Source organism: Thermobia domestica, chromosome 16 (assembly GCF_964235325.1).
Source record: "Thermobia domestica chromosome 16, izTheDome1.hap1.1, whole genome shotgun sequence".
Classification (NCBI taxonomy): Eukaryota; Metazoa; Arthropoda; class Insecta; order Zygentoma; family Lepismatidae; genus Thermobia; species Thermobia domestica.
The window spans coordinates 71,543,990-71,559,221 of record NC_137469.1 but is presented as its reverse complement, the minus strand read 5'-3'; the positions used below and the strand labels follow the sequence as shown (position 1 = coordinate 71,559,221).

Genomic DNA, 15,232 nt, shown 5'->3' with positions numbered 1-15,232 from the left:
TCGATCGGAATATGATATATTCTTCTAACCTCACTACATAGCAATTCACCATTTTCTTTTGTGATGTCAAAAATTTCATCCAATTGATCGTATTTTCCTCGTTTTACACATTCGTCGTAGGCGTGCAGCACCTTATTCAGTTTTGCTTCTACGATTTGTATAGATACACTGGGGAAATTTAATTTACTTTGCCATAAACTTGTTACTTCTTTTGCGATTACATTTACACGTTCTTTCCTTGCCTTGATGGATGTTCCAAGGAACAAATAGCGACCAACAATTTGGATTTTGAGTGGTATTCTGCTCTTGTTTTCCAGTGATTGTTCTTCTAGTGGAACATATCTTCTTTTCCTATGTGATTCTTGAAATTGCACTGGATTCTTCATCCAGATTTTCTTGTTTCTTTCGGTGGTAGAAGCACTTTTCATATGAGACTTTTTGATTGCAAATGGTACTAGGAAGTTGTAATTATTGCGTAATAGTTTGCATGGTTTAGTTATATACAACACAACAGAACACAACACAATGTGACTCAGAAAATTACACTCAATCGCACACACTCCTTCTTTTGTTTCTGAACACGCCACACAAACAATGTTTCACAATAACTGTTTGTACAACAGGGCTAATTCCCGATCGTTGCAAGTCACTATGCCGAAGCGATTTGTATGTTTCCTTCTAGCTGCAGGCCGCCTACTCTTTGTTCTCAGATATCCGGTTATTGGATGGCGCGCTCCAAATTAGAAGACAGCCCTGTCTACCGGAATCTTCTAACACTATTTTCACACGTCTCGAACTTGTCTGCCAGAAAGTACCAAAGGCAGAAGAGAGCTTTAGAAGAGTTAAGAAAACTATAGTACTAAGCCTTGCACATTGCATTAAAAAATGCGTAAACTGCTTATATATTATTTTAGAAATTTTGTTTTGGGGGTGACCTTTTTTTAAAAAACTAAACAGAATTAAACCCTTTTTTATTCCTTTTTTTATTAGTATTTCACAAAAGTTCATTGATTTATGATACAGGAAATCAATTATTTTACAAAAAGTGTGTGTGGGGGGAGGGTGTATTACTGAACTTGTTACTTTGCATAATACACATAAATCCCACGTTATACATTTTTATATGGAAAACATGAAAATACAACAAAATATCTCGTAACAATTATAAATTTGTTGAAAGATGTAGCTTGCTGAATTTAGTCTCCGGGCAGTAATAACAAAAGAAGAGACAGCGCCCTTGAACATTTATAGTCAGAGATACAGCACAGCTGAAGTGGAATCAACTTTTGACGAGATGAGTCGAGACAGGATTTTCCTGACAAAATTCGAGTCGAGACACGGTTCTTCTAATAGATAAATATACATTTTTCGAGTCGAGACATCACTTTTACAGCACATTTTCGAGACGAGACAGCCACAAATCTTGTCTCGTGCCAATCCCTAGCCGTACATGAATCCTGTTGTATATAAATAAAAGTGACCATGTTTGTGACTTAATAACTCTAGAATCACCCGACCTATTTCGGTCAAATTTTCAGCATAGATGAGGTTCGGACGTGAGATGGTTTCTATTATTACACTTTGATGGTTCGACTTGGGGAGGAGGAGGGATATATATATAGGGTGTCCAATATACAATGCAACCAGAGTTTGGGAGGGGTGCGGTGGCTCAGTGGTAGAGCGTTCACCTCTGGTGCTTGGGGTCCCGGGTTCGATCCCAGCCCCCGCCAACTGAACTTTGTGGTGGACAAACACCGTGCTCATGGGTTTTCTCGGTGTTCTCCCGTTTCCTCCCACTTTCTTCATTTCACCGTTTCACTCATCTATCATCATCACCGTCTCCTTTAGCCTAACTGGCATAATCGTGGGACGAAAAGAAAACTTAAAGATTTCATTTACAACTTTTGAACCTGAAGTGATACACAAATATTGGTTATACCAAAATGAAGCCTTGTTCATACATATATTTTTTAACCAGGAAGCAACGATTGAAGTACACTAGGAAACACAGTGTTGCCAGATGTAAAGTAAACGTTTTATCATTATAATTTCAAAGTTTGTTTTTCATTGTTTTTAGGAATTGCGTAATGTAGACAGATCCTTAACACACCTTTTGATGCACTGAAACATCAGCAAACTTACCAATTCATAGTGTTAATTTATGAAAACTACAATTTCCCTAGTTCCCCCTTACAGACGTCTCATCCGATTAGTTATTGGTGGAAATGAAAAATTCTTTTTTCTGCCCCATAGTTTCCAAGCCACTCCAACTATACGAACTGAAAATTAACGACAGAACATCCATACGTATGAGTTATGAGTCAATTTACATAATATGCAGAAAAATTGATTTACACCTTCGGTTACATCTGACAACACTGAGTCGTTCCTAGTTTACTTCAATCGTTGCTTCCTAGTTTAAAAATATATGCATGAACAAGGCTTCATTTTGTTATAACCATTATTCGTGTATCACTTCAGGCTCAAAAGTTCTACTATCCCAAACTTCTGGTTGCATTGTATATTGAACACCCTGTATATATATATATATATATATATAGAGAGAGAGAGGGGGGGGTAGCCTAAAATTAGGTATACACCCCTGCATTGATTAAGTATAACATTCTAGTTTGTGGATTTATTTGCTTCGGCTGTTTCGGGCTTAAGTTATAAGTATAAAAACGTTAAGAGCGAATAATAAAGAAACTAGGTTTACCTGTTTGATAACAATAAGAAATGATATAAAATATGGGACGGGACTGTACACCTACTTTTGGACCACCATGTATATAAATAATCGAAAATGGCCGATATTAGTGTCGAATCCATAGTTTTCTGCGTCGCTGAGAAGGGGATGGGGAGATATAATAAAAAAAATTGATCAAAAATGGCCGGTATCAGAGAGCGCTTATATAATTGACGCTAGTCGCTTTTGTTTTCGCTGCTTTATAAGATTTCTCGGATGATGGTCAAAATATAATTTGAGATGTGAAGTTAAGTAGTGTCAGATCTGAATCATATGCGCGTCGATCGAGGAACAAACCGAGAATCATCGTCAAAGAAATCGATGCGTAAACCATTCAGTTACTGTGTGGTTAGTCAACATGACGATGACATAGAAGAGTAACACGCTAAACTAAAACCTTTGTTTCATTAAGGCTCATTGTATGTGTGGTAGAGGAGCCCAACCGTCCACCCTGTCCCACGTCATAAAGGTTCATGACACACTTCCGTAAGTCTTCCCGATACACGTGTCCCTTCCCCACAAAAGCAATATCTACTTTTAAAATATCTCAGTTCTCTGTTAAGATGAAGCTTAAGGGCAAAGAGTACTTATGATTATGTAACATGCTTTAATAAAAATGTTGGTTGTCAAGTCTGAGTGTGTGTTGTTTATATCTATTTTTGGGATTAGAGAATATTTGGAAAGCAGATTCATCAACCATCATTCTCATCAATCATTTTCATAGGTTTTTACATATTTTTTTTATGTTACAAATAGCTATAAATAATTGTGATATAGGTGACTAGGGCCTAGGTTTGCACTTGAAGATATAAAACTTTAATTGAAGTTACGAAAGAAAGAAATATTATTTAATTATATTAAATGTCCTGTCAAGATATGTTGAAGTTGCTTAAAGTAAAGATGGCTCTTGAGAGTTCAGCGGTGCGTGTCATAGTGTTAACATCTCTTAAAGGGAGATGCAGAAGATGAAGTGGTTGAAGTGAATATTTCTCATCGTACACTTTTTATACACTTTTACAAATACTCATGAAAACATTTACATCCGTCTACAACCACTTTACACGTCTTCATTTCATTTATTTTTCACTTTTTCCAACTTTTACACCCTAACTGGGTAACTGGCCTTCTTTTACCCGTTGGAACTCTTTCACGATTTTGACTATGGGTTAACTGCTGTATCGCCTGACCAATTTTAGGAAATTTACCGGGTCAATTGGAGAATTTATTTAAGTTTGTAGGGAAGAATGAGTGAAAGTCAGGTAAGGGGAATAGTAAAAGTTAAGAAAATGATTGTATTTTTTGGTTGTTTTTGATGTTATAAGCGGCACTGTTTGTGGAGGCGGGTGGACTATTTCGCGGAGAGGTACACTTGTTTTACTATACGGATCTATAGATTGTAAAATGTACAGAAAAAATTGAGCAAGTCTTTAATTTGCCCATTTCATGTCGAGAACAGAATCCAACTAACCCCTGCGGGGCTTCTAACCCGTTCCTCTTCCTCCTCCTCCTCCTCCTACTACTTCTTATATTATGGATTCGTATAGTAAAACTACACGCCTAATAACGTAGTCTAATGTAACGTAATGTAATCCAACCAAATATAACCGAATGCAGTACATTTTGGTACTTTTTTTTTTTTCGATTTTCAAATTGGTCCGGCGATACAGCAGTAATGCCTTGACTATTATTACACCCTATTGTGACTATACATTTCTTTAACTGACTATGACAAACTATTCCTGATTCCTGATTTTGGAACAATTACAATTTTTATTCTAATATATTCTCATTGCTGCATAAAACAGGCAATGCGACTCGAAAATCGGCCATAAAATGCAAAAGGCGTCAGCCGCCATTTGTAAACTTTTTTTACAATTTCTAATACAAGTAATTTAATTTTTGTATAAGTAATTCAAGTTATACACATTCATAGCATACTTGGCCAAAAAGGCTGATGCACCTATTAATTAAAACACCGTTAATGGTGAAGAGACAAGACAAAGGTGGCTCTTTGTTGTAATATGGCACGTTCAGCGCAGAATTAAATAAAGTCCATTTTTGGTCATTTTGGACATATTTCGTCTTTAAGATCTCTATCTGAAGCTTATTTCAGAGCTTAAAAGATTCATGTCTAGATATTGTAAATAACTCTTATAATGCAAAGCATATCGTAGAAACTTTATGTTCGTTTTTCTCACAACTTTGCAGATTGGATTACCCGCTCCATATGTAAGGAGCTGCAATACTAATGAGAAATCATACATGGTATATTATTTGAAGAACGTTTTGTAGAAACAACTTCTCTTTTCTTTCTAATAATGTTTTTGGATTAGTAATATTGTTATTGATACTTTTAGTAAATTGTGTTTCTCTACTATCCAGGTGAAGTCTTGATTAAATATAAATTATAGTTATTGCACAAATTATGTACTTTTAATCGAATCTTTATTTACTAATTGGTTTAAATGCCTTATCCTCCTCCCAAAAAAAAAAAAAAAAAAAATCAATGACACACTTTGCATCATCATAGGTGCTTGAAGGGTCTTCGCGTTCTTCAAGCTATTCCGATACATGTCCTGAATCATAACATGCTCTATCTGATATCTTGCGCCTTCTATTGCAGATGTCTATGTATATCCTCTTCTCTTGTGCTGATTGAATCACGTGCTCCCAATTACTAGTGAATTTTGTCTACAGAAATTGACCAATCCCTCTCCCCTTTCATTTCTTTCGCCTAAACCATATTTACCTATAACACTACCTTCCTGTTTTTCTCCCACAACTGCATTGAAATCTTTCATTACAATTACTCATGCAACCCTTTTCTCCCTGTCTATAATTTCTTTATTTTCTCATAATTTTTCTCTACTTCTTAAATTGAATGCGAAGTCATCGGTGCATATATCTGTATCACTACTAGATCTTTCTTTTTTCCTTTCAGTCTTAGCATCATAACTTTATCATCAACAAGTTCTACTTTCAGTACCTTCTCTTTTAAGCACATACCAAGAATTATTCCTACACCATTATGAACGTCTTTTTCATTACCTGAGTAAAACTTTCCTCGACTGTTCACTCATTTTTAAGATTTTCTCATTTCCCTCCGTCTAACATGGTACGTATCCATGTCTCTATCCTAGACCTTTTGCTCTTGCATGTCCTTCTTTCCCTGTCTATCTCCCCCCCCCCATTGTTACTCTCTCGTCCAATAGACCTTCCCAGACCATTCCCTTCCCGGAGTTCCAAATGGGAGATAGTTTACCTTCTGAACTATATGTTGACCTGCGGCAGACCATTGTACGTGTGTTCCCTTTCTGCTGTCAGCAAACTAGAGGAAAATAGAGTGGTGGTGTTCCGTTGCCTTCCACTCCGCAGTATCCCACAACACTCTTGATCTGGCTACTCCATTGAGACCAATTCGGTAAGGGTGGCCCTTCTGATAATGAACTACAGCCTACATAACTCTAAACTTCCCTGTAGTACGCACTCCTCCCCACCCGACACATGCATGTCTTCGTAAAGGTGTTGTTTATCGGACAGGATTCGTAATAGTACATACAGTAGTAATACTGTTTTTCAAACAACAAACGCCATCTATACATCAGGTCGGGTACTTCTGGGACTACTCACGTATCTTTCACAGTTTTCACTGTCTGTATGACCACTGTCTACACTTGTTTAACCTGCTGTATCAACCGTAAAATGTTCTATAAGCTGAATTCCTTGTATTAACAGAGATATTAATTTTTATAAAAATAGTGTATCTTTAAATAAGTAGCATGCTATAACGTCAAACAACATATTTTGGCTCATGTAAACTTATAAAAAATCCATATACGCCACTACGCCTCTTCGCCGGCACGATACGGTTCTTTACATTTTATTACAAATGTCTAATCTATTAAATTTAATACTAGACGATTTATACGAGAGAAGTAAATGTAGCAAAAAAATACTTATTATTTTTAGTTATAAAATAATACATTATGAAATCATGTTGTATTAATTCTTAAAAGACATTCCTTGTTTAGACCAAATGCGTTCTTTTTTTGTCTTTTGGATGCATACCGCTCACGAATATGAATTCACAATTCTTCACTTCGAACATCCCCTTCAATAGAAATTCGCGTCCAGTGGTCTAATGATGAGACACCGAGACAATTTCTTAGTGGTGTCACTATTCGATTTATTGTGTTGAAAGATTTTTCAACAATAACTGTTGACACAGACACAGTTACTAATATCTTCATATTGTATATCTATGTGTTTTTTTAGTCCATCATAACCTAAGAGTTGAACTTAGTATATATTTTAATGTTGAAACACTGTCACTCACACTTCTTGCCAAGAATTTGGAGGATTTTTACATCTGCTGGTAAATGCTCTTTGTCTGTCAGGAAAACTGACAAAGGTTTCTGACATCTTTTTTTTTTTTTTATCAGCTGAATACGATCGAAATACCCCCTCCGTCACTCCTCCTGCAAGAAACACTGCGTTATGTATGATGTGACACTGCTACTTAGTTTTGTTTCATGTGAATGTTACCATAGAAGATAAATTTACATTTTGAGATGCTTCTGTTCATTAGCCTTTGAACTCTTGAACTTTAGAAAGTTGCAATAGAAAATACTTCTATGCACTTCGATGAACTTTAATCGGTCAGTGAAAATTCTTATAATGCAAAAAGGAGAACCCATTCTAGTCAAATGAATTGATGGTAACCAAGGAAAAGTCAATAGTATGTACATGCATAATGAGAGAGAGAGAATAGTATTGCCTGAAATAGTGACAATCAGATGGATGAATTGATGAATTAAAGGAAAAAAACTATTGTCAATGTTTATAAGGTACTAAAGCTGTACTCGTAAATGCATTTGTTTTTTCTCACTTCCCTCCATTGTGCAATAATTTGCGTGAAAGATTCAAGGTGAAACGTTTCACAATAATCTTAAGTATACAAGCAGTAAGTTTAGGAAACATGAAAAATATTGATCCTTGTGACATCCATTACTTCCTGTTATCTACCGTGTCAAATTCAACGGCCTTAAAATTAATTTTTATGTACCACCCCGTCCGCGATAAAGTCGTCTAAATGTAACGGAAATTTGCAACTCTTATATCATGGCAGATGGTGGTTTTGTAAGTAAAACGTCTGAATCGTTATTGGGTAGGCACTACGTTGCAGTTATAAGACTGGAGAAGAATTTTTGATAGAGAACTTTTCAGGAATTGAATTGTTAAGTGGAGAATACAATGGTGCAATTGTAGAGCGCTTACCGCTGGTATTACGGGTCACTAGTTTGATCCTCTGAGTTTGTGGTGGACAACTTCATTATTGTGGATTTTCTTCAGGTTTTCCTGTTTTCTCCCACATTATCATTGCACGAATTATTTCATAATCATTCAGTTCCATTAATCATCTGTCTCTTTTAGCCCTTAGGGCATAACGTGGGACGTATAACTACCTAAGGTAGAAGTTTCGTTTCAACTAATTTTGAATTGTTCTGATCAAAAGTTTTCGAACTTAATGTGGACCTAATTATTTTGACACGATAACCTTGCTCCATGTGTTAGAGCTATTCCTGTCTAAAGTGTAAAATTTGACGACTTTTGGATCAAGGTCTGAAAGGTGCTGAAGATGAAGTATCTAATTATGATTCTGGAAATGAACACCAAACAAATAAAATTTGTAGTAGATATTGTATAATATAAACAAAAGTCTGGAAGTTGAGGTAATATACAGTATAATCCCGGTTGTCCGCGGCATTGGGTGGTGCGGCAACCGCGGATAAGGGAATACCGCCGATATCGCAAAATGTCTGCAAAATGGCAAATTAACATGAACATTCTTTTTAAACAATTTTTATTTACAGTAGGTGGCCTACACAAACAATTTTGATTTAATAAACAGTAGTTACCTGTGCCTACAAGTTTCTTAGTTTACTTTTTCACAAAATAATTGATCAACTATTTGTTCGTATGTATGTATATGTATAAACACCTCTTCTTTATTTCTGATTAAAGTTTTTTTTTTTTTTAACTACACTTTGCTACATTTGTATAACTTATTCTTCCGCTGTAGATTTCATTTTAAATTCACAAAAAAAAAAAGAAAGAAAAAGAGATGAAGGGAAGACCGCAGATAATCGAGAATTTACTGTATTGGTTTTATCTGAAAGATATAGACATAAGATGCCAATGCAGTGACAGAAAAAGTTGAAATAAAAACAGGTTTTACATGATTTGTAGTTCGCTTACACCTTGTTGTTATATTACTAATTCAAGAACTTGAAGTACCACATTTGAAAAAGTGTTTACGATGGTCTATATACGGCCTTCTGTAGATACTCAATTGTCACTGAATGGAAACGTATAGTTATGTGGTGCCGTTGTTGCTATTCAAATAAGCAACAATTGGAAATAAGCATACCAAATCATCATGAATACGTTATCAAACATATATTAGCTACATATTATGTTTCTCTCCGGTGCTTATGTAAAATTGTAAGTTTTTATTTTATCAATATCATATTTTTTCTTTAGAAAGGTTATAAAATGGTTACTTATTTTACAGGTTGTCCAACGTGCTCGTGATGCATTCGCCTCTGGAAAGACAAAGGATGTGGAATTCAGAATTAAACAGTTGGAACAACTTCTCAAGATGTATGAAGAACACAACAGCGAAATGATTGATGTTTTGGCCAAAGACCTACGAAAGGTATACAGTAATTTTAAAAGATACACAGGTTTTCTTCTTTGCTATAGCTTAAGCACGATGATTTGGTCTCTGGCAGAATTTGAAACTAAGGTTAAAATAGTGTTAACAACCTATTACATATCGAATACAGAAAATATTAGGTATGGGTAGTGATTTCTTTTAAATTAACTATTGTGCATAGATGCAGAAATTAATACAGTGTTACGTTAGCTTTTAAATCTGGAGAGTAATCTGGGACTTCAGGTAGGGACGGGAATTGTCCCCTTGAGTTTGAGATTTACATGCATCCTAATTAATAGTATAATAATATGGTAATGAAAAAACGTAAAAATCTGCTTACATCTTGCCTCTCTCCAGGCAAAATCTGAAATAAAGTTCTAACCTATGCTATACCTACGTGTCGATAGTTCTATATAACGTCTTTGTCCGTTCATCTGGCCAACTGTCGACATGTATCAGAGCAAAAACGCTAAGAGATATCGAGAAGTGTTTTCTTTTAGAATCCATTCAACTTCACAGGAATAGATTCTATCTACTCCTTTCATCCTCTGTTCAAACCGAAAATGGTAAATATCAATGTTGCTAACCGTAACAAAAACGGTAATAGATAGCGACTAGCATTTTTAAAGAATCAATCCAGCATCTCAAGAAAACATACATAAATAATCATAATATTCTATCGAATAAGGAAGTTGTTGAAATTTACTAGTACTTCCGCTTTGAATATTGATTTATATAGAGCAATACTAACTACTAACTAACAGTAAGAAACATCGAAAAGTGGTTTGTTGCCATATATTTAGCATTCCAAGAAGAGGTTCAATTTTCTCTGTGTGCCCTTTTTAAAACCGGAATTGGTAAAAATCAACTGCTTCCGGTTTCAACATTGATCGAGATAGAACAAAAACGATAATACATAGCGACAAGCTGTTTTTCGGAATGGATTCAGCGACTCAAGATAATATATCATATTCACCTGTATTATCTAATAACATAAAGTGATAAAATTTACTAGTACTTCCGGACACATTATCAGAGAAATATCCATTTTTGACAGCTTACATAATGTGAATGCAAGACACGCCCACTTTCTCTTTACAAAACGTAAACTTTTAATTGGCTCTAAAAAGTATTTTTTAAAATTATTGTAACAAACTTCTTTTTACAAAAGATTCATCGTTTAAAGAACAAATTCCATCTTCTCCTGCTTGTCTCTACTGAGACCGGAAGTGGTAGAAATTTTCTAGTATTTCCGGTTTAAATATTGATCACCATAGAACAAATGCCGTAAGAGAAATCAATAAGTTTTCTAATTTGGAGGTAGTACCATAAAACTAGGTTTCAAATTCCAAATGCGACTGTATTCCTCTATTGAAACCGGAAGTGGTAGAAATATACTACTAATTCCGGTTTCAATATAAATCATCATAGAACATATACAATAAAATATAGTTAACCTAATTGCTTTCTGATGTGGATTCAGCGTCCCAAGAGTAAATATTATCTCTTCTTTATCACTACTGAAACCGGAAGTGGTGGAAATCCATGATTTCGAATTTTAACACTGATCACAGTGGTGCAAAACACTAATAGATATCGAGAAGTAGGTTTGTGATATGTGTCACATAAATAGTTTCCATCTCAGACTTTACTCCTTTGTTGGAACCGAAAATGGTAGAAATCCACTGCTACTTATGGTTTTATTATCGTCTCTCATAGAGCTAAAACAGCAATAGAATGCTACAAATGATTTTTTTAAAATATGGAAACAGATTTCTTCTCAGCTTTATTCTACTACTGGAATCGAAAGTAGTAAGATATAGAAATATATAGGGCCTATATATAAATGAAAGTGACTATGTTTGTGAATTTGACCCGACCTATCTCGGTCAAATTTTCAACATAGATTATCTTTGGGCCTGGGATGGATTGTGTCATTTCATTTTGACGGTGCAACTTAGAGGAGGGGGGAGATATATAAAAATAATCGAAAACTGAAATGACCTGTATTATTGTCGAATCCATAGTTTTCGGGATCGCTGAGACGAGCAGTGACACTTCTGATGCCGTTTAAATTTAAATTCAGCCCCCATTAGTACCCCTAAGGGAGGATGGTGACATGTAAAAATAATTGAAAATGACCGATATTTTTTTCGGGTTCCTAAGTTGATTGGTGACAGTTTTGGTGCCCTTTATGTCCCAAATAAAACGTATTCTCCCCGTGCGAAGAACGGGTATTCTCCTAGTATGGTGATAAAGATATATCAATAAACTTTTGGGATTCATTCTGAGATTAACATTTCATAGCTCTCTCATTATTGCAGCCGGAAGTTATAGATCTGTTTCAGTATTGTATTCACATAGTTTGGGAGTCTACCGTAGTTTCACCAGTGTGAAACAAAACTCTTTTGTTTCTTATTACGTTACAGATATCAAGTTATTGTAAACGAGCTGTATGAATACCATAATAAAACATGTTATTTTCTATTTGGTTATACAACAAATGCACAGTTAGCTATAAGCAATAAAAGAGCTGGTTACCTTAATATATGAATCAAGTAGAATCACCATTTCCGGTGTGATCGATAGTGTAAGCATAACGTATAGGCCTATAATAGAAATAAATGTTATGGTGTAAAGTTCCAAAAACCTGCCTTCACCGTTGCAAACAGTATACCTGCTAAGTAAAGGAAGCTTACGAGCCGACATGTAATTTACCTTTATTTTCATGCAAAACATATCCTTATCTTCCTCAAATTTGATCTATTATTTTTTTCTTTAAAAAATCCTTCTTTCAGAAAGTTAGACAAAATATATAATTTTGTCTTTCATGTTAATATGTACAGGTCAACACAAAATATAACTTTTATAACATACAGGGTATAAGTTTAAAAATCCCATTGCCATAGGCCAACTCCGCTATGTGCAAAGATACGAAAAAAAAAAAAAAATGGAAAGCGAGAAAAGTTGTTGGAGATGGTTTTCGATCTAAAATGTTGAAATTTTTCCAATTCCATTAGCCGTAATCTGCTCTATGTGTTCCATTGAGCCGTCGCCATATTAACAATACAGCATTGTTGGGAAACGGATCGAGGTGTTCTATGTTCTTTCACATAACAATGTGTATTTCTCCCACGTCAGTTTTGCGAGCCCTTACGTTCTGTTTGAACACCCAGCTGAACTGGCAACATTGCTTTTTCATTAAACCCAAGGTTGTTATAAAATAGAGGATCTGCCCATACAACAAAATCGTGAAGCCAAACGTCACAGCTTCGCCACACCTACTCTGCCCACTCCGCGCCACTAAGATCGCAATGTTTCGAGCCAACAATCATGGCGGAAACGAGAGTAGCCAACCAGACGTGCCAGCTCAGACGATGCTCGCTGTTTTTTTTTTTTTTTTTTTTTTTTTTTTGGCTTCGTTGAGTTCATATGATGAAGATAGGTATGTGCAGATCCTCTGTTTTATAACATCCTTGATTAAACCAGTGAAGAGCCCAAGCACCTGATGCGATTGGAGAAATTCTATCATTTTAGACTGATAACACCTATTTCCAACAACTTTCCATTTCTTACGGAGTTGTTCTATAGCCCCCAAAGCCCCGGATCTTTGGTACATCCGATGTATGTAGCAGACTTCTTTGGAACGTACCGGAAACAAGTGATACCGGAAATACGTCATGCTTGACCCAGGTATTTTGTAACCAATGAAAGAAGTTATTATTACTTTTAATGAAAAATGAGTTCTAAATGTCAAGCATTCTCAATTGGAGATATGAAGAAAGGTCGGCGTTTTTCGAATGGCTTTTCAAGTATAATCACTTTACCAACCAAAACTCTTTCATACATTTTCCTCTGTCTGTGTGTTTGTCCGTCCGGCAGACAAACAGTCCCAAGAACTACTTGATGGATCACCATCAATTTTGGCCAGGGTGTACAAAATCAAAAGATATAATCGAGATCGCTATTGGTTTTAACGTTATTCACTGTAGAGCAAAGACGATAATAGATAGCGAGAAGCGATTTCCTGTAACCGATTTAGCATCCAAATAATACTTTCATCTCCATCCTTAACTCTCTACTAAAACCAGAAGTGATAAAAAGCCACTACAACTTCCGGTTTCAATATTGATCTACGTAGAACAAAAAACGATAAGAGATAACGAGAAGCGGTTTCTGTAATCCATTTATCGTTCTAAGAAAGGTGCTATTTTCTCTCTTAAGCCACTATTCAAACCGGAAGTGGCAGAAATCAACCACTTCCGTTTTTAAGACGGACGGACAGCATAGTCATTCTATAAGACTTTCCAAATTATTCATAATATTCTAGATGGAATGTTTGGAATTGTAATGTTACAATTACAAGTAAAGATATAGTTAACTAAGAAAAAGAAATATGAATTTCTAGAATAATCTTCAGTTTTTTCTTGAATTTCAATAAACCATGATAATATTCCTAATATTCATTATTTTACTTATGCAAAACATGTAAGTAATACGTATGTATATAATTTTTTAAATTATGTTCTAATTACAGAGCAAACAAGAGGCAGCTATCACAGAAATTGAATATCTGAAGAATGACGTTCGCTCTACACTTATGCATATCAGAGAGTGGGCAAAAACCGAAACGGTAAGTAATGGTTCTTTCACTGCATGGAACTAAATTTATGTTAATACTAAAAGACATGACAGAAGTAAATCTAGGAAAGAATAACTTTCGTTATAGTCAGTCATGTGTATTCGAGAAAAAAAAAAAAAAAAGTATGGTAGAAATCGGACGACTCGCTCGGGAGAGTAATGCTCCCGCAAGTACGTTTTTCCGCGCGCTACTCTAGCCAGCTGTTTTACGCGCTATCCTAGCCAGTTGTTTTAAGTTGGTCACAAAATTTATATCATGGAGTACAAGGGCAATAAAACGAGCCCTACGGTTCTTCTAACCCATTCCTACTACTACTACTACTACTACTTATCTGCACAAAAGTAAGTAAATCACTTTTTTGAGTATTATTTTCATATTATTTTAATTTAAAAGTGTTATAAAATGTTTAAAAAAAACTTTCCTCGGGCTGGGTTTGAACACGCCATAAAGAGATTTTCGTTACTAGCATATAGCGCTAGTTCACTCGGTTACGAAGACCGAAAGAAGCAATTCTTTGATTTCTGCTATTTGAATGCAATGTGGCAAGAAATGGATAACGCCAACCAATCCGAACTGTGTTTTTCGTTCCTACTTCCGGGAGCATTACTCTCCTGAGCTAGTCCTGAAATCGGAGGCAGAAATTTTCTCTGAACCTCACAAAATGTTTAACCTCAATCTTTAGCTATTTGCTACTTCCTCAATCTCAGTTAACTCAGCGTCACTTTGTTAGCCTTCATCTTCATACTAACCTGTATTCTTCAATAGGTTTGCTAGATCTTCGGGCATCGCCCGGCGTGCCCGGGTTGAAAATACATTGTACAGGTCTATGAACGAAATCTATAGACTTATATTATGTATAATTAATTGTCTATGGCAGATGTTCTCAGTCTTTTCTACTCGGATCCGACTAAAATGTATTATTAATACCATATAAGTCCTACGTACCATAGGTTGAGAAACAATGGTACAGGATGACAAGTAATGAATTATATCAAATAAAATGGAAATTAGTGACAAACTACGTAGTATACAAACTTGTATTTCACATGTAAACGGCACTACAGACATTCGGATTTAGGTTATGACATGTTCGATATGTCTGCTATCTCTGGCGATGATGTGGCGC

General features: G+C 35.4%; 1 protein-coding gene across 4 annotated transcripts in view; it reads left to right on the top strand.

Moving 5' to 3' along the window:
- Positions 1–15,232, top strand: part of LOC145673150 (aldehyde dehydrogenase, dimeric NADP-preferring-like) — a 283,014-nt gene that overhangs the window by 231,161 nt on the left and 36,621 nt on the right. For all 4 annotated transcript variants that reach the window (XM_081742574.1, XM_081742573.1, XM_081742577.1 and 1 more), the window contains exons 3-4: positions 9,321–9,464; positions 14,002–14,097. In XM_081742574.1, coding sequence (XP_081598700.1) covers positions 9,321–9,464; positions 14,002–14,097 — 240 coding nt within the window. The remainder of the gene's footprint in view (positions 1–9,320; positions 9,465–14,001; positions 14,098–15,232) is intronic.